The sequence below is a fragment of the Cricetulus griseus genome, chromosome 3 (assembly GCF_003668045.3).
Source record: "Cricetulus griseus strain 17A/GY chromosome 3, alternate assembly CriGri-PICRH-1.0, whole genome shotgun sequence".
Lineage (NCBI taxonomy): Eukaryota > Metazoa > Chordata > Mammalia > Rodentia > Cricetidae > Cricetulus > Cricetulus griseus.
The window spans coordinates 203,129,433-203,152,289 of record NC_048596.1 but is presented as its reverse complement, the minus strand read 5'-3'; the positions used below and the strand labels follow the sequence as shown (position 1 = coordinate 203,152,289).

Sequence of the window (22,857 nt, the reverse complement as noted above, 5' to 3'; positions counted from 1 at the left end):
TATACCACATGTGTGTCTGATGTCCTTGGAGACCAGAAGAGAGCACTGGGACACCAAGGTTGAAGTTACAGATAGTTGTGAAGTGCCATGTAGGCACTGGAGATTGAACCTGGGTCCTTTGGAAGAGCATTCATGGAGCTGTCTCTCCAGCTCCCATGTTTAAGTATAATTTTTTATTTTTAATTTATTTCTTAAAAAACAATTTTAGCTAGTATTATTGTGTGTGTGTGTCTATGTATGTGTGTATGTCTATATGTGTATGTGTCTATGAAAGCATATGTTTATGTATGTGTGTATGTTTATATGTGTATGTGTCTATGTGTGTGTATGTCTATATGTGTATGTGAACATGTGTCTATGTGTGTATGTAGTGGGTCACGTGTGTGCCATAGCTTCCATGTGGAGGAGGTCATACAAATTCCGGGAGGTAGTTCCCTTCCCAAGCACTTTACCCACTGAGTCTTCACACAGACTCTAATTTACTTCTAGTGGCCTCTTTGAGGGCTTCCCGTCTTCTGCTCCACATAAGAAGATCATGATATAGTCGTTCCCATATTTTTATCTAGTACTCAGAGTTCAGGCATGACACTTACATACTACTTGGAATTTTTCTAGGCTTCCCTAGGTAGGAGGCATGGCTAACATCAATTTTCCCCTCTGGTACTTTCCTATCACTGACTACAGTGTTCACCCCTCTTCACCCATGTGAGGTTCACCAAGTGCACTCCAAGGCTCTCCACAGGTGTACATACTCGTGGTCTTCTGCCTGGACATAGCTGCTTTACTCACAGGGCTTCAGAGTTCTACTCTCAGGTCTGGTTTGGCCACGGTTCCCCCCCCACACAGCTCCTCTTTCTCCAGGTTTTTCTTGTCTGTGTCTTAAAACAAATCTTTTGGTATTTTAATTGGGACAGTGTTACATTTATAAGTGAGCCCAGGGAGGAGTCGTGTTTTTACACTGCTAAATCTTAGGGGCTTTAAAGTTTTCTTCCAGAAAGTCCTATAAACTTGGGCCATGTTTACATGGGGATTTAAAGTGTTTCCTTGAGATTATAAATGGTTCTTTTTCCCCATACACTTCCCATCTGTCTGTTGCTCCCAACATAGCCTACAAACACCAGAGTCTCTGTTGGGATCTGACTGAAATGTCCTCTGTAGACTTATGTGATGGAACAACTTGTCCCCAGCCAGTGGTAAGTTTGGGGAGGATGTGTAAGTTCTGGAAGGTGGCTTCTACTTGAAGGAATGGGGTCTCTAGTAGGGGTTGGGAGGTTTGAAGGTTATAAGCCAGCTTGGCTTCCTCTCTACTCTCTTCTTTTCTGACCAGTCCAGATGTGAGTGAGTCCTCCCTGCCATGGTGGACAGTGTTCCCTTAGAGCCCAGATGTGAGTGGGGCCTCCCTGTCATGATGGACAGTGTTCCCTCAGAGCCCAGATGTGAGTGAGTCCTCCCTGTCATGGTGGACAGTGTTCCCTTAGAGCCCAGATGTGAGTGAGTCCTCCCTGCCATGGTGGACAGTGTTCCCTTAGAGCCCAGATGTGAGTGAGTCCTCCCTGCCATGGTGGACAGTGTTCCCTGAGAGCCCAGATGTGAGTGAGTCCTCCTTGCCATGGTGGACAGTGTTCCCTTAGACCACAAGCCAAAGAAGGAAAGTAATTGACTAAGTCCCTGAAAGTCTTGCCATGTCCACTGACCATGAACTTCCTGCCACACACTTCCAGGCACCACATTTGTCTTTTTTGACCCAGTTACAGTTTTTCTTGTTCAAAGAATGTGGCTTCTCATTATTCCCTTCACCTGAGAACAGAGAAACCAACCTAAAGAGGCTAGAGATTTATCACACAGTCAGAGCTTAGTCGGGTGAGGTGCCCTTCCTTCCAGTACGGTGGGCTCACACCCAGACTGGGTCCCTGTGAAGCACAAGTGAGGATGAAAGAAACTTCCATTTCTCATTTGGAAGGATGAAGAATGGGGGTGTCTAGATAGGACAGAGAAGAACCAAGAGGAAGAGAGAGAAGACACAGCACCTATCCTGCTGTTTTCTGTCCTGCCACTCCCTGAATGGCCAGGGACTATCATCAGGAGAATGGGAATGTCTGACATTCCCTCAGGTGGTTGTGTGTTTCCTGGCACTGGAGCCTGCAGCTCACCAGAAGCACCCTCCACCCATGCTAACTAGCAGCGTGAGGTAGCTGCAGGAGGATCCAGGCAGTGTCCATCACATGCACCTGGAGTTCGGGCTGTGGCTGACTGGAATGCTCGCCCTGGCTGTCATTCTGAGCGGGCCCACCATGCTGACTGGTGAGTGCAGGAATGCATGTTGCTTGTGTAAACAGGAGCAGAAACAGCTTTTGGTTTCTGGGCTCTGACATTCGGGTTACTTCTGGTAGGAAGACATTTGTATACCAGCCACAGCCTCTGACCAAGATGGTCATTATATTTGGGAGAAACAGCAAGCCTGTGGAACGCAGGCTGAGGGGGTGGGCTACCTGACCCCTCTTCCTTTTTCTCCCCCCCCTCCTTTCTTGAGACAGGGTTGCATATAGCCCAAGCTAGTCTCAAACGTGCTTCATAGCAAACCAGCAAACCCATCTGACAACACACACACACACACACACACACACACACACACACACACACACACACACACACACAGTTTTGCTTCCTCTTCCCTCCTCTCCTCTCTCTTCCCATCCTCTCCCTCCCATTTCTGTTCTTTCTTTTCTCTTTTCTTTTATACCTCTAATACCCAGCCTGCCCACATCTCTTGCCCTGAACCTTTAAGGAAACCATTGCCAGTGTCTCTGCTGAACCCTATTTGGCTTCAAACCTGAACTTCTAGCCCTGGGGACTCTGAATAGGTCAAAGCTTAGCTATTGTATAGGTGCTGTGGTGCCTACTGTCTCCTCTGTGACCTATGCTGAGGCCACAGCCTGGCCTTCTGTGACTCTGCACCACCTGACAGAGGACCCCTAGTCCTAGTCCCCAGAGCACTTGCCCACACTCAGCCAGGGCACTGTGCTCTACTCCACTGTTCTCGCTAGCATCTTATATAAGGGTTTGAACAATGCATGAGTCTGGCAGCTCAGTGTGTAGTTGGCCTGAGTCGGGTTGTAGCTGGCTGCATCCTCAGTGACCTGTAACCCTGTGGCTCTCACACACTGTGTACATAGGGAGTCATCTGGAAACAGAACAGATCACCATGCAGCAAGCACATCTTGCTCTCTCCTTCCTGTCATCCTCCAGTCACAGCACGTTTCCACTCTCTGAATAATTTATCAACCCTTCTATCAGTCTTATTCTGCTGGTCTCTATGCAGTCTGTGTGTGTGTGTACATGTACATGAGGTCAGAGGTGCCCATCCTTCTATCTTTTGTTTGAGATAGGGTTGGTCTCTCATTGGCTTGGAACTTCAAGTAGGCCAGGTTAGCAAGCTTCCAGGGTCAACTGTCTCTACCTCCCACCTCACCATGGCTGGGGGTCCAGGTGCACATACATCACTGAGCCCAGTTTTTTTTTTTTTTCATGAGTTCTGGGGATCTGAACTCAGGTCCTCACACTAACAAGGCAAGCCTTTATATGGACTCAGCCTTATCCCCATCTAAGACCATGAGGGCATCCAATTGCATACTTGAGAATGTGGGTTTCCAGGCTGACTCCAATTCCAGGCACAGAGATCATGTTCCCCAGTGTGATGCTGGCTGCCTGTCAAACTCCCTCATTCAGAACTTTCGTTCTGACTCATGCTGTTGATTGACAGGCATATTGTAACCGTGGAGATTCTCCTATCGACATCCCTAGGAGCCTGGGAATCCTGAGTATACAGCTGGTGCAGTGGGATAGGGTTGAAAAATGTCAGGCTACCCCTTACCTGCCTTGCTGGGGGAATCAGTTCTACTTTCTCATCACTGAGACAGAATACCTGAAAAAGGACTTAATAGAAGAGAGAAGACTTTGGGCCATGGTTTCGGAAGAGTTTTGGGCTGGCAGCAGCATGTTGTAGAGGCTCTCCACGTCTTGGGAGATCAGGAGCATAGTATTCATCTCAGAACAAGAAACAGGTATAATCTCCAAGTCCCATGCCCCCTAGTGACCCACTACCTCCAGTCAGGTCCCACTTTCCCCAAGTGGCACTTTGAGAACAGTGCTAGCATCTGGAGACCAAGTGTCCAACACAAGAGCCTATGGGAGCATTTAACATTCAAACTGTGGACAGAGACAGAGGAAGAATGAAGTCCCTGGCTATGCAGCCCCTCCCTGGAGCAAGCTCCCATTATGGCCAGGGAACAGGGATCAAGGTGTGACTATCCTAATCTATCCCACACCCAACACATGCCTGGATGCAGATCCATTCATGCCTGAAACAGATCAGGAGGATCTGTTTCACAGTGTAAACAGGAGAGTGGTATCTTGCTTAGGATTCCTGGGGTTTGAATAGGAAACCTAGCCCTTTCTCTTCTCCAGGGAAGGAGTGTTTGCAATACATGTGGGTATGGCTCCCTCAATTTACCTCAACAATTCCCTTTGCTCGAGACATGTGAGGAAAAACATTCTCCATAACACACAGTCCTTCTACAATGGATTTAAACAGACCAAGTTCCATTCAACTTTAATATAAGCAATTGCCTAGTAAATAGCTGGTCAGAGGCAGGGAAGAGGGCTCAGTGAGCTAAGTAATGGCTTCAAAGGCATGAAGGCTTGGTTTCAGATTTCACACAGAAAACATCAGGTGTGGATGATGGAATGTGTCTGTAACCCCAGCCCAGGAGGGTTTCTGAAGCTCACTGGCCAGTCAGTCCAACTTACTCAGCGAGCTCCAGGTTCAGTGACAGACCCTATCTCAATAAGATGGAAAGCAACCCAGGAAGACAGTGTCTACCTCTGGCATACTGAAACACCAGCATGTGTGTGTACCTGTACACACATATGAACATCCACACACTCATACCTACCACGTACAACTGTTGTCCAGCATTTGACAGATCACCATGCTCATCTGTTTAACACCTTCTTTGAATGAAAATTCTCTTCTGCCCTCCCCTTGTGTTGGTGAAAGACTGTGCAGAAAGGGTCTGATGATGTGTTCCTGAGACTAGATAAAGGGTCTAATGATGTGTTCCTGAAGCAAGGGACCTGTACTTTTTCTTGTCCTTTTAATTTCTTTTGTGTTATAAATTAATAATGTATGCATGATTGAGAATAACTCATTAAATGTAAGCACCATAAAATTGGGTACTTAGGAAGGAACTGCAGTAAAAGAACGGGTCCATGATGTTACATTAAGTACAGAGGTTGTCTTTGTTTTCTCTGGGTACAGTAGGGATCAGCCGAGGAGGTAAATGTAATTACTGAAATTCTATTTTAAAAGGTCCAGGAAGCCCAAGAATAGATTGTACACAGGCATCAGCAAAGGCAGTCTGTTCTGGCCAGTCACACTGCTTGCTTTTCATGACAACTCAACTAGACAGTGTGGGGGCAGGGCACAAAGACAATGCACACCAAAGCAGCTCCTCCAGATTCATGGCTCTGACTCAGGAAACTGTTTGAGAGAAGGGAATCTCTTAGAACAAAACAGCAAGAATAAGAAAAGAAATTAGGAGGTGGGACCCTCAGTTGGTGGCTTATCTCCCCCCCCACCACTTTCAGGACTAGATCTGCACTAGGCAGGGGTGCAGATGGAGAGAGGGCTCTCCCCTGGCATCCAGGCATGTGCCTCACCTGCTCTGGCTCATGCTCAAGGAAGACGCAACTATGTCTTGGTGAGTACCTAGCCTGGAAGCAGGCTGCATAGAAGGAAGTGGTTCTGTTTTGCTTGGAAGACCAGGCACAGCAATTCAATTGAGTCTTTTCCATAGGCTCTCAGTTCCTTTGCTGAGGAAAGCTATGTAGAAGGCAAAATAACAAAGCAGCCAGAGAGAACAAACACAAGAGACAAGTACTCTTGTCCTGTGGCTCAATAACCCAACGACATATACCATGTGGCCTGGGAAGATGGTGACACAATAAAGCACTTGCCTTGCAAGCACGAGGACCTAGTTATATCCTTCAGAACCCATGCCAAGAAAAACAAACAAACAACAAAAACCTAGACATGGTGACATATGCTTATACTCCCCCCCCCGTTGATATGCTTATACTCCTCCCCCCCCCCCCGTGCTGGGGAGGCATAGACACGTAGATCCCTGGGGCCCACTGGCCACTCAGCCTAGGCTAGTGGGTGAGTTCTAGTCCAGTCAGAAACCCTTTCTCAAAACAATGTGGAGAATAATTGAGGACGACATCTGATGTCAACATCAAGCCTCCATAGCACACAGACTTTAGAGTGGAATACTGGCACGGCACCGAATATACCCACCGCCAATCGGTAGTCACTGTCAACAAAGCACTGACCAAAGGTCAGGCTCTAGGGGAGGTAATTTGTCCCCTAAATTGGAATTGACATTTACACAATTTTCAGTAGGAGAAAAACCAACGCTTCAGGAATGCTTACAGCTAACATACCCACAAACACACACTATGCAAGCTGCGGACTGAGAACTTGAACTAGTCTCACGCCAAACATGGGGTCACTTCTTTCCATGCATGACCTCCTTAGCTTCCTATATGCATGGGGCTGGTGGCAGGTGTGGGGCAGGAAGAAGGACAAGCACTGTGAGACAGCACAGTAGTGTCTTTTCCAAGTCAGCCAGCCTAGCCAGAGTTGCAGAGGATACAGACAGGCTGAGGCAGTGGCCACATAAGAAGAATGATATGACAAGGGACTTATCTGCTCTGGCATGCAGCATCGCAACAGTACATTGCTTTAGCTTCACATAATAAAAGGCATGCCAAGAGCTTGACAGGACCTTGTTTTCTAGACAAATGAATCACCCCATCTTTTAATCTGTCTCTCAGGTATGTTTTGGAATGACCTGACAGGGGGATGTACACAGGACTTCTTTGACTTCCATGTTGAAGTTTGTCCCAAAGATCATTTCCATTAAGAAATGATTTCTCACAACAGTAGCATGAAATAATGACACCATACAATATTGGTCTCCCTGCAGTGGGTTCCACACCAGTCCTGTAGCTTTTCTGATCTAAATGAGGCAGTCAGTTTCTCATCGCCATCATCACTTTCAGCATCACCTCCGTCATCATCATAATCACCACCATCGCTATCACTACTACCGTCGTCATTATTACCACTATCCAAGCTCATCAATACCACTACTATCATCACCATCCTCAGGACCAGGACTCTCATTGCCATTATTATTATCATCACCATTACCACCATCACCATTTTATTACTTGGAGAGAACAAGGATCAGTTTACTTGACTTTGGGGAATCTATATTTCATGTCCCAGAGATGGGTAGGAAACCCTTAGATCAAGCACAGCTTAGGCTTGATGCACTTAATTCTATTCACATAAGAACTGTGGTATCCAAGGTAGCACCCAATCCCAACAGCAAAGCTCGGAAGTGGGCAGTACAGTTTCCCCCTTTCAGGCAAGCAGTGAGGTGTGGAGCTTTAGCTGACTTGACTATGCCTCTGTAGCAAATAAAAACAAAGCTGGTTTCCATTCCAAGCTTTCTGATGGCAAGCCTGTATTTCTGCTACTTGCCACAGTGTCCAGAATGTAGGCTAGTGCTGCCCCTCCCCTGTTGTTCCACCCTGCCCAGGCACTGCCCCCAGTGTCCTTCCTATGAGGAAAGACTGCTTTGGCCCACCTCTTTCTTAGATGTATTCATGGAGAGGTCTAGGGCTGCTGGGAACAAGGGGCCCCAGTGCGTTTTCTCTGAACATATTTGATGATATCTTTGATAACATAAACAAACTGGATCAGAGGTTCCTGCAAGTCCCTTTCTCATCATTCACTGTGTCTATCAGCTGGTTCACCACTCTTGACTAAACATAACAGAAGGTGAAAAATGCCTCAACATTAGCAGGTTACACTCAGTGGGGCGTCAGCTTCTTGGTTATGGACTATGAGCTGAGTTCTGCATCTTTTACATGACATACCCAGAATCTTCCTCATCATCTGGCCTACAACAGCTGCTGGCAGCTCCTCCAGACCCATGAGAGGAAAAGGCTTTCTCCTCTTGAATCCTAGCCTCAGTCGTGTGTGTGTGTGTGTGTGTGTGTGTGTGTGTGTGTGTGTGTCTTAGGTAAGCACTTTACTCCCAGCCCCTGAAGCCAGCTTTTCTTGTAGGCTCCTGTTAGGCTGACCTTGACAGTGTTCACAGAGACCTTGACACTTAGGTTAAAACCACCAAGAAGTCTCTTTTCCACTCAGAGGTATCTTGACATACTCCCTGCCCCCCCCTTGACATAATTCCTCAGGTGTGGCATGGCAGTCACACAAGCGACTTCCATTCTCCAAGCACATACCTCAACACAGACACAGGCACCTGGGCTGACCTTTTGACAATGCAGTGCAACCGAAGCAACAGCACAGCAGCTAATTCACAGGACTTTGAAAGCACAGTGTTAAAGCAGATCATGTTCTTAAACTGCTGAACTTCTAAGCCAATCCCTGTTATCTGTTCAAGGATTAACTGAGACCCGAGATAACAGAGCAGCTGGCTTAGGGAGAACAGATGAGACCAGGAGCTGGTGCCTCAGTTCTGACTTGCCCCAGTGCAGCTAAGAAGTGCTCCAGGAACGCACAGCCCCAAAAGTCTGTGGAGTGCTCCACTATCCCACATTGAAGTGTGAATTTAGAGCCGTTTACAGGGAGGTGTGTATGGGACGGATGCCAGAAGACACTCAATGCGTTCAGATAGGAGCCATGATGTTATATCTGCCCTGCAGAGTGTTGTGACTGTCTGAGGGTGACAGGGCATGTGGATGGTGCTCTTGCCTTTCATTTTTAAGATTTACTGTTCTTATTTGACCCATGTGTTTTGCCTATTTTTATGTCTGTGCTCCGTGTGTGTAGTGCCCACAAAGGCCAGAGAGGGCGCTAGATCACATGAAACAGGAGTTACTGAGAGTTGTTAGCTGCCATATGGGTACTGGGAACTGAACCCAGGCCTTCTGGAAAAGCATCCAGTGCTCTTAACCACTGAGCTGTCTCTCTAGCCCATTTATTTATTTATTTATTTATTTATTTATTTATTTATTTATTTATTATAAAATGAACCCTTGAACAGTTTAAGCATAACCCTGAAACATGGACCTGTGCAGCCTCCCTGACTCACTTCCTTCTTTGCTGACACAGGAGACCCACTGCAGCTTCCCAGTTAGACACAGAACCGCTGTTCCTCAGTTGGCTCTCTGCACATGTGGGCATGTTAAGAGGGGTGGCATTTTGCTGCAGCTGAAAGCCTGAAGGTAGCCTCCTGACCTAAGGATACTCTTTTGTAATTCCCATTGTTAACCACCGAGCTACAGACAGGAGCTGAATCACAAGCTACAGTCTCCAAATAGCATCTCAACCCCGTTACAAAAACGAACAACCCAGACACAGTATTTGGGACTGAGATTGTGAGTTGATTTGGCAATCGCTACCCTCAGGGAGCTTGCCTTCTTGAGGGAAATGAGCAACAAGTAATTGCAACAGTATCACACTTGGTGCTGAATGCTGAAGAGAAAGATGGAGCACCAGGTGGGTGCTCCCCTCGGGCTGGGAGCTTTTCCACCCTCCTGCTACAGAGGGCCCTGATCATTTGTTTCTGGGAGCAGCTAATAATACACTGCTGGTGGGAATGATGGTCTGGGTGGGCCTGGGGGTCAGAGTGAGCAAGGAGAAGGGAAGGACCCATCAGTCAGCGCTGGCCTGGCCTGTGAGGACTGGCAGCCCAGGAGGCAGGAGGTGCAGGGCAGTGTTAATTCCCGCTGTCCTTCTATGCCTTAGTATTCACCACAGTGCCTGGAAAAACAGCTCCAAGGGTTCCTGGAAAGACTTATCTCCACAACACCACAACTCAGCAAACATGGCAATGGAAATGATTTTCACCAAGACAAGGGCTTTCTGGAGACCAAGAGGAAGCCGAATGTTGAAAACAAGAGACCTGGTTCTGGAATTGCATTAATTTTACTTGCTGCTGTTCAGGAATTGAGCACACACCCCTCCCCCACCGAAGAGACACCTGAGGCTCATCCCACCTCCAATGTGAAATGTGAACATATGCTGTTACTGGTTATGCAAGCAGCTCCAGGAATCCTGACAATGACTATTAGGGTTCTGTTCAAGACTTGGAATTCCTGGTTCTAGAGACTAAAGCCCCAGTGCCAGTGAAGATGGTTCAGTCAATAAGTGCTTAAGCATGAGGACCCAAGTTTGATCCCCAGAACCCACATAAAAAAGTCAGGTGTGAGCATGAAGACAGATTGCCTGGTGCTTCCTAAACAGCTGGCCTAACATAATTAGTGTGTCCCAGGCCCATGAGAAACCCTGTCCTGAAGTAAAAAAAGAAGGTGGATGGTATCTGAGGAGTGTTGCCTGGGGTTGACCTCCAGCCAGCCTCCATATACATGTACACATGTACCCTGCCACACACACACACACACACACACACACACACACACACACACACACACACACACAGAGACAGAGAGAGAGAGACAAGAGAGAAGAGAGAGAGAGAGAGAGAGAGAGAGAGAGAGAGAGAGAGAGAGAGAGAGCCCTTCCTATCTGGCCTGCTCTAACAGGAGAGTCCTAAGATTCACTCTGCCAGCCAAGATGCAGCCACCTTGAGGTGTCACCCACCTCCGCCTCATGCTCCACTCTGGTTTTCTGTGGGCTTTGTTCCCACTCTGTGAGGTCCTTAGGGGTAGGATAACATGTGTCTCATCCACACCTGCCCACATGTCCTGGGCAGGCAGACACTATGGAGGTGTTTGGTGAGCTAACCTGGCCTGCAGCCCGACTCCATCATACTCTCCAGGAGTAGTTTCAATGCCTGCAACCTGGTTGTCACTGCGGTAGCTCTGGGAGTCACGCCAGCTCTTTTGCACGGAGCAGGGGCTCCCTGGGATCTGCTCTCACCCACACACCTCCTAAGCTCCCTAGGCTCCATGCTCTCCATCTGCCTAGAATGTTCCATACCTCCTTTAGTACCTAGAAACCATCTATTTGTCCAGCCTCTCTTCCTCTTAGCTTTTCCCCTGTGTCCCAGGCCATGCACCCCTGGGCTCTTTTTCCTGGCTTCTTTAATGCAACCCTCATTTTGCTCCCTCCCTAGCCTTTGAGCTCTGTGAAGGCAAGACTCTTTGACTGTTGCTTCCCTGTGTCTCACACAGGAACCATTTTCAGACCAAACCAACTAACCTCTAGTTCCAAACACTGAAATTTGTCTCTGCAAGGTTGGCAGCATTCTGTGGGAACCTGTGCAGGTAGGCACACACACTCAGCCCTTGCAGACTGAAGATGAAAGGATCTGAAATGGCCCTTGCCTCCGAGTGCTGTTCCATGTCTGAGGAGCATCAAAGGCCAGCTTTCAGAAGCCGAGAACTACAAAAACCAAAGGAAAGCCTCTGATGCCTCCCTGTTCCCTTTCTCGTTCCCCTTTTTCTCTTTTTGCAGGTGGTAGGAGGTCTCAACATATGCTTTTGAAAGCAGATCCTTATGGCTAGACCTTTCTGGAAGACCCACTGACAAGGCTGCAAAGGCCCCATCTGTTCCAGCTTAGATTCTGCTCACCCTGGCAGTCTTGGGTCTGAGATACCACCTTGCTGTTCCAGTGGCAGAGGAGCTGTCTGTTCCCCAGAAACTCCAGAGAAGTTGCTTCTCTATCCAGCCTGTTTCTCGAGGCCACAGGTCTCTGCTAGTCTTCTGTTCCCTCAGTTCTTTCTGCGAATTCTCTCTGCAAATAGAGGCATCGCAGTGTCTGCTAAGGCTCCCTCTAGCATCAGTTGGGGTTAAAGCGTGAAGATGAAGGATGTGATCTTGGTTTTTCTTCACTCTGGGAGGCTTAGACTGTTTCAAGTCGCCCCCCCCCACACACCATCTGAGCTGTGACTTCCTCCACGAGGTCTATGATGGTCCTGTGGTGGACTTCATGGCTTCTCTGGATACCCAGGAACTGGCTGGCAAATGAGCATTCTTGTCTAGCCATAAAACTACAGCTCATGTTTAGAAAGGATTGCATTAAGAAGTAGGGGTAAGCTTTAAAACAGAAATTTGACAATGTTTAACTGACTTTGTCATCAGGTCCTCGGACAACCTGGCAGTGAGCTGAATTTGTTTTCATGATGCTTAAAACTTTTATTATTACTTTTATGTATGCATGTGTCTGTATCTCTCTCTCTCTCTCTCTCTCTCTCTCTCTCTCTCTCTCTCTCTCTCTCTCTCTGTGTGTGTGTGTGTGTGTATGAACATGTGTGTACTGGTACCACAAAGGCCAGAAGAGGGCGTTGGATTCACTGGAACTGAAGTTACAGGCAGTTGTGAACTGCCCAGTGTGGGTGCTGGGAAACAAGTCCTCTGCAAGAGCAGCAAGCACTTTTAACCACTAATCCATATCTCCAGCCTCTAAAAATTTTTCATTACATCTTTTTTATTGTGTGTGGGGGCAGTATGGGGGTGGGGTGGGCAGGTATACAAGTGAAGACCAGAAGACAACTTCTGTAAATCGGTTCCTCCTTCCACCATGTGGATCCCAGGGATCTAACTCAGATTGTCAGGCTTACAGCAAATGCCTTTGCTTGTCTGGCCATTTTGCCAGCCCCTTTTCTTGACTTTTTTTGGATGCTTTGCATAGGAAGCCTGTAGCCTGGAGACCATACATTGATGCTTTTCTCTATATGACTAATTTTTTTCCAAGTGACCTTTCATCTTGCCTACCTTGACCTTATAACCATCTTGAGCCTGACACCACAAGTGTAGTTTTCAGTCCAATAATCTAAGTTGTGCTGGACTGCCCCCAAAGTGTCTGTTGTCAACCTTGTCCCCAGGTGGACAGTGGCCCACTGCCTGTGTTGTGGTTCAGGGACTCTTGCTGTGTGTGTGGCTGCTGGGAACAGGATGGAACATTTGTCTTGTCTCCTAATTACAGGCCGATACACTCAGGACTACTTAACTATGAAATGCATCCTTTCCTGGATGTCTGCTCTTTTCCATGACTCAGGCCATTATTTCCTTCTGGCCTCTGGGGAGTTCTTAGGGCCTCTCACAGTTCCTAAATCTATTTGCTTCCTGCCTTGGCTGCTGGTCAGCAGTGCTGCATTAAGTGCCTCCCCAGCCATCTCTGGCTGGCCCGGGAGCTGTTGCCTTAAGTCAGTATGGAAGACTCCATGGGATCTGGGTCCATGTCCCCAGACTCTGAAAAGACATAGGAGACTGGCCACGGGGCCCAGTGCATGCACCATCAGAACCCCTTCCTTTTGAATCAGTTTCTTGGGTCACAGTTCGATTTTCTAAAGGACTCCAGCTCTAACTCTGTGAGGACACAATGACGGATTCCTCAGGAAAAGTCTGGCTCCCCTCAAGACTTCCATCATTCTGCAAACTTCTTTTCTTCCTAGTCTCTGTGCTGTTCCTACTTATCTGGTGACTTCTAAGGACAACTTCAGACAGGTCTGAGATGTGAAGTGGGTGCCCAGTGGGATTTGTCAACTCTGCTGGATAGTTTTTTTCTGTTTCTGTTTTTGCTTTTCCCAAACTGACACAAGCCAGAGTTATCTGGGAAGAGGGAACCTCAACTGAGAAAATGCCTCCATCAGATTGCCTGCAGGGAAGTCTGATGATTGATAGAGGAGGGCTCAGTGCACTGTAGGCTATGCTATCCCATGGGCAAGTGGTACTGGGTGCTATAAGAAAGCAGGCTGAGCAAGTCTTGGGAGGCAGGCCAATAATCACCACTCTTCATGGTCTCTGCTTCAGTTCCTGCTTCTAGGTTCCTGTCTTGAATTTCTGCCCTGGATTCTCACAGTGACAGAGGGCATGTAAGCCAAATAGCCTGTCTCTTCCCCTAAGTTGGTTTTAGTCAGTGTTTAATCATAGCGACAGAGATGCCACCTAGGACAGCAATTTTAAGAGGACACTTGATAGATGGATGGTGTATGGTGGAGGAATGTAATAGGGATGGAAGGGAGCGTCTATGACTTCCAGCTTTTGCGCAATCCCAGGGACTAATGAAAGGAAGTCTTCTCTGTGCACATAGTGTCATCCCAACCAACAGTCTTCCTTGGGGAGTTTAAGGTAAGACAGATGGGCCAGTCCTTGGACACAGTCCAGGTCAGACAGAGAACAACTACAAGGTATGCTATTTATGGAACACTGTGGTTGCACCAATGATTTGGCTCTCAGAAAGGGCTCAGGTGCCTGCTGCTTGGCGAGGCGTGGGTCATCATGGGATAAACTCTGTTAGCTGTACACCCTGCCTTGTTGTCAGATATTCAAACTCCTGCCCATCAAACACACAAGAGAGAATGTGTAGAAAATTGGAAAGAGGCTAAGTGAGGGAAGTAAGCTGCAGGAAGCTCCCAAGCAACTGGTTCCCGACACTTTTGTACTTATCTTAGCCTGGCTTCATTCCCCTTGCCTGGGTGAGAGTTCTGCTTCCCTTCGACACCTCCACGACCTGCCATGGCTATTTTAGAAGATGGTGCCTATTCTGCATTGCATAGAAATGGGCGGAGGGGTGGAGGTGGAGAGTGGATGCTTTATCATAGAAGGCGGAGAGAATTCTGACCTCAACTGCATGACAGAGCAGTTGCATTTATTGTGGTGTCTTACCCTTAGTCCCACCCACTGGCCACCAGCTCTAGTTTCCAGGGTCAACTCAGCAGCCTGGAACTTGGGGAACAGCTCCAGGTGAGTGACTGATCATCAGTCTAAGGGTCTCTTACCTGTATCTCTGTTTCACAGACTGCTTCTCTGTGGACTTGCACACATGCCCTGCGTAGTACAATGGGAAGAACAGAAAGTTCCAGTTGGTGGCAAACCAAGTCAGAGTGAAGGGTGCATCGAAGGTCTTGAAAGTCAGTCTGGCGAGCTGTGTGGAGCCAGCCCAGGAGGCACACACGCAGAATACAACGGCCACACCCCAGAAAACCTTCCTCAGCTGCTCTTGAGAGCATGTCCAGCGGTGCCGGCTTGTCCTCCCGCCAGCCTCTGTCCCAGCTGGCGCCTGGGCCTCTGCAGGGCCCGGGGGCTCCCGGGGGCGCTCCTCCCCTGAAGAAGAGAAGGGGTGTTAGCTGGGTCTTAGGACTTCTGGCTGAACCCATAGTTAGATCCCTGGCAACCATGTGAGTTCAGGGAGGTTGGGTGCAGGGCAATGCTCTGGACTGCAACTGGAAGACGTATGCCAGGTTTCCTACCCTGGAGAACACTGGCCCACAGGGAGGGATTCCCAGGCCAGGTTCTGTCAGCACCCTTCAACTCTGACCTGGGAGCCTTTTAGAATGGCAAACTTTTGGGTTCCACCTCAGACCCTTGAACCAGACCTGACTTCAACAGGTGACCTGCATGCTGAGTTTGAGGAACATATTTCCAGAACAGATGGAGACACTGAAACGTGGGGTCTCATATGTCCCAGGTTAACACTGAACTTGCTATGAAGCTGTGGGAGAGACCATAGATAAAGAAAGCTGTGTCACTTGGAGGAGTCAGGCTGCAGCCCACAGCTGGGCTGTATCATCCCGTATTCTCAAAGACCCTGAGCAGGCAAGAGAGCCTGTGTCCAGTGTGAGCAGGACAGAGGCAGACATGCAGAACTTGCCTTTCATGGCATCTCCCTGGCACTTGGCTGAATGGAGAAAGGCATTTGCTTAGAGGCCCTTGTCAACAACAGAGGTGCAAGAAATGGGAACCAAACATACTGGTTTAACTCTTTGTGTTTTGCTTAACTCCAACAGCCATTTAAACAATTTCAATTGAACAAAAGTTTGCATGCCTTCTAAAACATTATACAACTGTGGGGGCAAATCTGAACTCAAAGAGACCAGTCTGATGCATCTGTCTGAGCCAAACAACAACAACAACAACAACAACAAAAACCCAAAAACCCAAAAACCTAAGTGAGACCATGGCTAGTCAAGGCCATGTGGTTTAGTAATATGCAGCTTAGACTGGGGTGTAGCTCAGGTGGTGGAGTACATGCCTAGCATGTACACGGCTCTGGGTTCCATCATCACCATTGCACAAACTGAACTGTGGTGGCACACAGCTGTGATCCCAGCACTTGGGAGTTGGAGGAAATAGGGTCAAAAGCTCAGGATCCTTATTGGCTACACAGTGAATTTGAAGCCAACCTGGGATGGATATATATCCTCCTGTTTCTGAATGCCCACTTCCAAGGGGGAAAACCCCAGGGAAATCACAGCCATGACTCCCATTCAATCTTCTGTGTGGCCCTACTAGGACCTTAGGGTAGGGAGAGGCCCAAGAGAGACACGAATAGGCCCAGCTTCTTGCTTCATGCCCTCCCACCAGTGTTCTCTGACTTGGCTCATAGTGAATTCTCAAAACTGAAGGAGAATCCACTTCCAGCAAAAGTATGATGGATTTAATTTCCCTGACTACCTGTCAGGCTTGCTCAGCCCCTGCAGCCCTCCCTATCTCCATGAACTCATATTAAAAAAAATAATGATGGAAATAAAGACATTGTTTAGGAACAAAATGCAGGTTCATGGTAAGACTCCTGAGGAGACAGTGGGCCTTCACTGAGGATTCTAGCATGCTTCTTCAACTACAGTTTTTATTAGTGCAAATCATGCTTTATTGGATTAAGAGGCACCTAGGGCACTGCAGAGGCACACCTTTGAGTGTGTCTGTGAGGCCTTCCAGGGAGGATTGACTGAAGGAGGAAACCCACTCTGAATGTGGATGGCACCACTCCACAGGTTGGGGTCTTGGACTGAGTGGAAAAAGGAAACAAAGAAAAGCTAGCCACAAGCAGTGTCACAGCACACTCTTCCTGCCACCATGCCTTTCCCACCATCATGGCCTGTGTCCCCAAACTGTAGGTTAAAAAAGATCCTCCTTCCATGAGATGCTTCTTGGTATGTATCAGGCCAACAGTGAGGAAAGTAATCAATATGACAGGATGATCTTTCCAACATGGGAGACTAAGCAGTGATGCTGGGCAGCTTTATCAAAAGAGAGACTTCCACCAAATTTTGTGTGAGTGTGTGTGTGTGTGTGTGTGTGTGTGTGTGTGTGTGTGTGTGTGTGTGTGTGTGCATGTAGAGGCCAAAGATGACACTAGCGTCTTCCTCAGTCTTTTTCCACCTTAGTTTTTAGACAGTCTCTCACTGAACCTGGAGCTCACTGATTTGGCTAGGCTGGCTGACCTGCAATCCCCGGGGTTCCTCCTGTCTCTGTTTTCTCAACACTGGATTTACAGTTGTGCACTGCTGTATCTGGCTTTGCTGGGGGATAGAACTCCCATCCTCATATTTATGTGGTAAGTACTTATACCGACTGAGCCATCTCTCCCAGCTCCCATCCTCCCTCCTGCCACCACCCAAGTTCTATGCCAATCTAGCTACTCTCTAGCTTTGTAATCTCTCCAAGTCCTCTCACCAAGGGAGTATTACCAATAACAAATGAAATGAAGACACTCAACACTCAACCCAGCATGATAGCCTCTGAAAACAATAACACTAAGTTAGAGCTTCCCACGAGTAACACAGGCAACGGCATTCCAGCTAGATGGGTTCTGCAGCTGAGTAAGTCTACGGAACACTAAACAGAGACAAGTTGTAGGAATACTCAAGGTTAACAGACAATGTGTGAGTCACCATGCTTGTCAGAGATGTGACACTTGTGGTGGAGTTTAGGGTGTCCTGGAACACACTTTGGCCAACACTGGCCTACACATATAAAGAACAATAGACAATGATGTCACCAACCTTATCTCATTGCACTGAGCCTTGAAATCCTGATTATATTAATTTCCTTACCTTTCTCATTGTGTGTGTGTGTTTATGTGCGTGTACCTGTGTGTGTGCATGTGTGCTTTGGAAGCCAATTTTGGGTGTCATTTCTCAGGTGCAGTTAATGCACAGTTTTTGAAACAGGGTCTCTCAGTGGCCTGGAGCTCACTGCTTTGGCTAGGCTGGTTGGTCAGTGAGTCCCAGGGGTCTACTTGTCTCTGTCTCCTCAGTCTTGAGATTACAAGTGTGTGCCATCATGCCTATCTTTTTATTTTTTTACATATAAATGTGTGTGTGTGTGTGTGTGTGTGTGTGAGAGAGAGAGAGAGAGAGAGAGAGAGAGAGAGAGAGACAGACAGACAGACAGAGACAGATAGAGAGAGAGACAGAGAGAGAGAGAGGTGTGCTCATATGTTTATGAGAGTTCTCTTGTGTGTTTATGTGCGTGCACACACATACTGCAGCAGACAAAGGTTGATGCTGGGTATCTTTCTTTTCTTTTTTTATATTATTTACTTATTTTTATTTTATGTGCATTGGTGTTTTGACTGCATGTCTGTCTGTGTGAAGGTGTTAGATCCTAGGGTTACAGACAGTTTGAGCTGCCATGTGGGTGCTGGGAATTGAACCTGGATCCTCTGGGAGAGCAGTCAGTGCTCTTAACAACTGATTCATCTCTCCAGCCCCTTTGGGTGTCTTTCCTAATCGGGCTCCAGCTTGTAGCTTGTATATTGAGGTGTGATCTCTCACTCAGCCTGGGACTCACCTATTCTGCTGGTCTGGCTAGCCATCTTGCTCTGGCAATTTCTGTTTCCCATGAGCCAGAACTATAGACAGGCTGCCATACTTACCCAACTTTTATGTAGGTTCTGGTGATCTGAATGCTGATCTATACCCTTCCCTTGTGTGGCAAGTACCTTACCATCTGAGTCATCTCCCCAGCTCCTACATAACTTACTCGTAATACTTTTTACTGCTATAAATAAAAAAAAACCTCTATTACTATATAACAAAAATACTGAGAAGTCGAAGGAAAAGCAATCAGTGGTCATCTCAGCACCCAGAGCTGCCATTGCCCACATATGGCTGTATCTTCTTCAGGCTTTTGTCTGAGCAGCACACAGGGTTCTCTCCAGACTTGTGCCTCTGCCACCCATTAACACATCCACATGGCAGACATTGGATCGCATCATGTTTCTATCTTGCATTTAACCAAACACAGCACAGCATGTACTTTATCCTATTCATAGTGTTGTGTCTTACATGCTATGAGCATGTTGATCATCCAGGGAATCAATAAGAAGCATTGACGCTGAGACCAGAGCACTGGGTGGCCTGTGGTCAAGTACGAAGCACCATCTCTGTACTTAGGGAACTCTGGGAGTGACAAAAAAAAATTACAGAACACTTATGTAAAAATGGCAGTTCTGTATCATGACAGGTATGTGCTGGGGAATCCAAACCTTTGCCCAAGATGGTTGAGATCAAGAATAACTGTGATTTGCCCCAGGACATTGAGCAAGGTGATGAGCTCTGAAACCCACTGTCACTTGTCACCTGTGATGTTCAATCATGCCGTGGGAGAATCCATCAGACTTGCTGAAGGATACATGGCACTCCTTCCTCCAGAGTCCTTCTACCCCGTTTAATGAAGGAAGAGCAGGAAAAGGGACCAACTTAGCTGAGAATGACTGTAGAGCAGAGTGTGAATGTAGTTAGCAGCTGTACTTTGTTCCCCACCATTTTAGTGGGAGAAAATGCATATCATTGTGTGCTGTGTTCAGGGTTGTGGTCAATGAGCTGACCAAGTGATGCTCAGATAGGCTTTGGATAGGAGATATGAGCAGGGCAGCATTCCTCCTCAGACTCCTTTCGAGTCTTCACATCTGGGAAACTTTTAGAGAGCTTTATTTCCCCCAAGCTGCAGGGCAAGCTCCCCCCCCATGTGTGTACAAGGAAGCAAGCTCTTCTGAACAATGGGTCTTCCTCATACTCAAGAGTCACCCTAAGCTGTCAGTGCTGAGGGCTACCTCCCACACAGACACACCCTGAGATTGTCTCCTCTGAGGGATTTATAGATGGTTTAACCATTCTGATCACTCTGGTTAGGCAGATCCCAGACCTGGAGGCAATGCTGTCAGCCTGGGCCACAGGGGATGAGTATGTCTCAGGCACCAGCCCATTAGGGTACCAAGGGAGATCTTTCATGTTGGGAGATGTCTATACCTTTCCATAGAGAAAATGATACATTAGGTGATTTTTGTCTCTCTAGTGGGAGTTACTTCTTGGATGAAAAAGTGAGATTGGAAAGTCATTTGGTGTCTTCTAAAAACCCATAAAATGAATCTCTTTGAATTTCAAGAGAACACAATTACTTCCCTGACAAATTCTCCAGACAGCATCCTGTCCTGAGGGGAAGGGACTCGAGGCTGGAGTCAAAGACCTCTAGGATGGTATGCTGAATGTCTCCTACAAAGGAAATAGATGCCACCACAGAACAATGAGAGGCAACAGCTCTCAGCTTCAGCTACATAGACAATGCAGTCACAGTTTCTCTGTTTTGTTGAGATATAATTCTATAGCATAAAATCCAGCCCCCTTTGGTGCACTTTTGTCATTTTAACAAATTTATAAAATTAAGAAGCCATCAGTATCACACATATTTAAAGTATCCATTGCCCTCCAAATTAGTCCTAAACCTCATTTGCAATCACTTCCTGTCCTCACCCTCAGTCCTAGGTAACCATGAATCTGCTTTCTGTCCCCATAATTTGCCCATTTTGGAAATGTCATGTAAATACGTAGGCTTGAACATTATTTAATTTGGGATTCATTTAGATTTAGTGTGGGGTTCATTCATACTTTCCATATGCTGGCAGATTTCTTTTTATCCTGAATACTATTCCACTGTATAGATATACATTCGAGTATTTTGTGTTTCATTTACTCTTTAGATGTTCACCATGCATCTATCTGTGATGATCAAACAGCAGCATGGAGGAAAGGGAAGGAGGAGACTTGTGGATCAGGCCCTTACCTTGTATATCCTAAGGCAATCCCTAGGTAACATCCCCCAGACCATCATGCCCACCTGGCTCTGCCTGACATCCACCCTCACTCCCATATGGATTTCTGGACTCCCTGTCAGAGCAAACGCCAGCCCTTCTTCAATGGCAGAGACCCCAGCCATGCTTCTGATCACAGAAAGAATGGGGACCATGGACACTGAAATTAGATGCTCACCCTGGGCAATGAAGAAGGGGAAATAAGTGAAAAGATGGGGAGACACTCATGTCTACACCAAACTCTGCCAGGACATGCCCTGTCCCTTTCCTTCTCCATTGGGATTGTGGCAGTAGGTGTTGTTCTCTTTTATAGCCAGGCAGATGAGCCTCTGAGCTATACTCCCAAAGTCATCAGTGAGGGTCTGAGATTCAGTTCTTGTCCACATGTGCGCCCAACTCCATAGCATCCATGAACATGGAGAACTTGGTAATGGCTGTGATGTTGGATACCTTAGGTGCCTATAAGGACAAAAGAGCCTGCGAGTCTGTGGGGCTCTGGGCTAGGATTTGCTATTTGGGAACGTGAGTGTGCTGGGGCGATGGCACTCGTCTCAAATTCATAGGCTGAAGCCCTGAAGCCCGGTGTGGCTGTGCTTGGAAGTAGGACCTCTGCAGAAGACATTAGGTATGGTTAATGAGGTTGTAAGGCTAGGTTCTAGCTTGTTGGGAAATTCTTTTTTGTATGTATACACATATATGTAGAGGCCAGATGTCAACCTTGGATGCCATTCCTCAGTGACCTTCCTAGCCTCTGAAAGCATGAGGAGACAAAAGCTGGACTAATGCAAGGGCACAGTATGCATGTATGCTGTCCTCCTGAATACCTAGCATGGGTTCAGATCTGTCACTATGCAGGATTCAGGTGACCGGCTGTAGGTGGCATCATCCATCTTGTTTTTTGAGGCAGAGTCTCGAACTCAACTAGAGTGTGCCAATTCAGCGAGGCTGGCTGGCTAGCCAGCTCCAACCTCCTCCCCAGGGCTGAGACTATAAGTGTGTGTCAGCACATCTGGCTTTTTATGTGGATTCTGACGATCAAACTCAGGCCCTCATGCTTCCAAGACACACAGTTTACCTGCTGAGCCTTCTTCCCAGTGCCAGGTATTCATGTTCTTACAGGAGGAAACACCAGAGAACCTCCCCCGGCACCTCTCTCTCCACATGCATACATATAGAAAGGAGGCCAGGTGAGGACATGGCAAGAAGACAGCCCACTGCAAGCCAGGAAGAGAGCCCCATCATGACCAGCATGTCAGGATCTTCCCAGCCTCAAGAAGTGTGAGAAGGTCAGGCCATGGTGGTGCACGCCTTTAATGCCAGCACTCGGGAGACAGAGGCAGGCAGATCTCTGTGAGTTCGAGGCCAGCCTGGTCTACAAAGAGCTAGTTCCAGGACAGCTATGGCTACACACAGAAACCCTATCTCAAAAAACAAAAACAAAACAACAACAAAAGAAATGTGAGAAGACAAACGTGCTTGAGCTTTGCAGTCTGGGATGTGCTGGACTAATTAATTCAAGTGGTACCTGGAAGAGAGCATGCTGTGCTCCTGAACCTAGGCATAGGCCCAGATCAATCACTATGCAGGACTTGGGTGGCCAGCTAGCTATATGTGGCAGAGTCTTTATTTTGATGGCCTTCTGGGGGAAAGGGAACTACACTGATTCAGAAGTAGTGGGTTCCCCTTCACAGCTGTTCCCCTTGGGAATTATTTCAACTTCAGTAGTGAAATTAGTCTTTTATACTAGAAAGTGATCTCTCTAGCCAAGATAGAGACTTGGGAAGTTACTATTCTATTGCTCTGAGGAGACACTATGACCAGGGCAACTTATAAAAGAAGGACTTGCTTACAGGTTCAGAGGGTGAATCCATGACCATCATGGTGGGGAGAGTGGCAACTAGTGGCCAAGCATTCAGACAGATGAGTCTGTGGTGGCCAAACTTATTCAAATTATCATAGGAGGTGACTGAAAGGGTCGTTT

The 22,857-nt window shown here is 47.4% G+C and overlaps 1 protein-coding gene across 2 annotated transcripts in view; it reads right to left on the bottom strand.

Moving 5' to 3' along the window:
- Slc35f3 (solute carrier family 35 member F3) overlaps positions 1–22,857 on the bottom strand; it is a 241,478-nt gene that overhangs the window by 51,139 nt on the left and 167,482 nt on the right. For both annotated transcript variants that reach the window (XM_035442763.1, XM_027404796.2), the window contains one exon: positions 14,782–15,106. In XM_035442763.1, the coding sequence (XP_035298654.1) occupies positions 14,782–15,106 (325 nt within the window). The remainder of the gene's footprint in view (positions 1–14,781; positions 15,107–22,857) is intronic.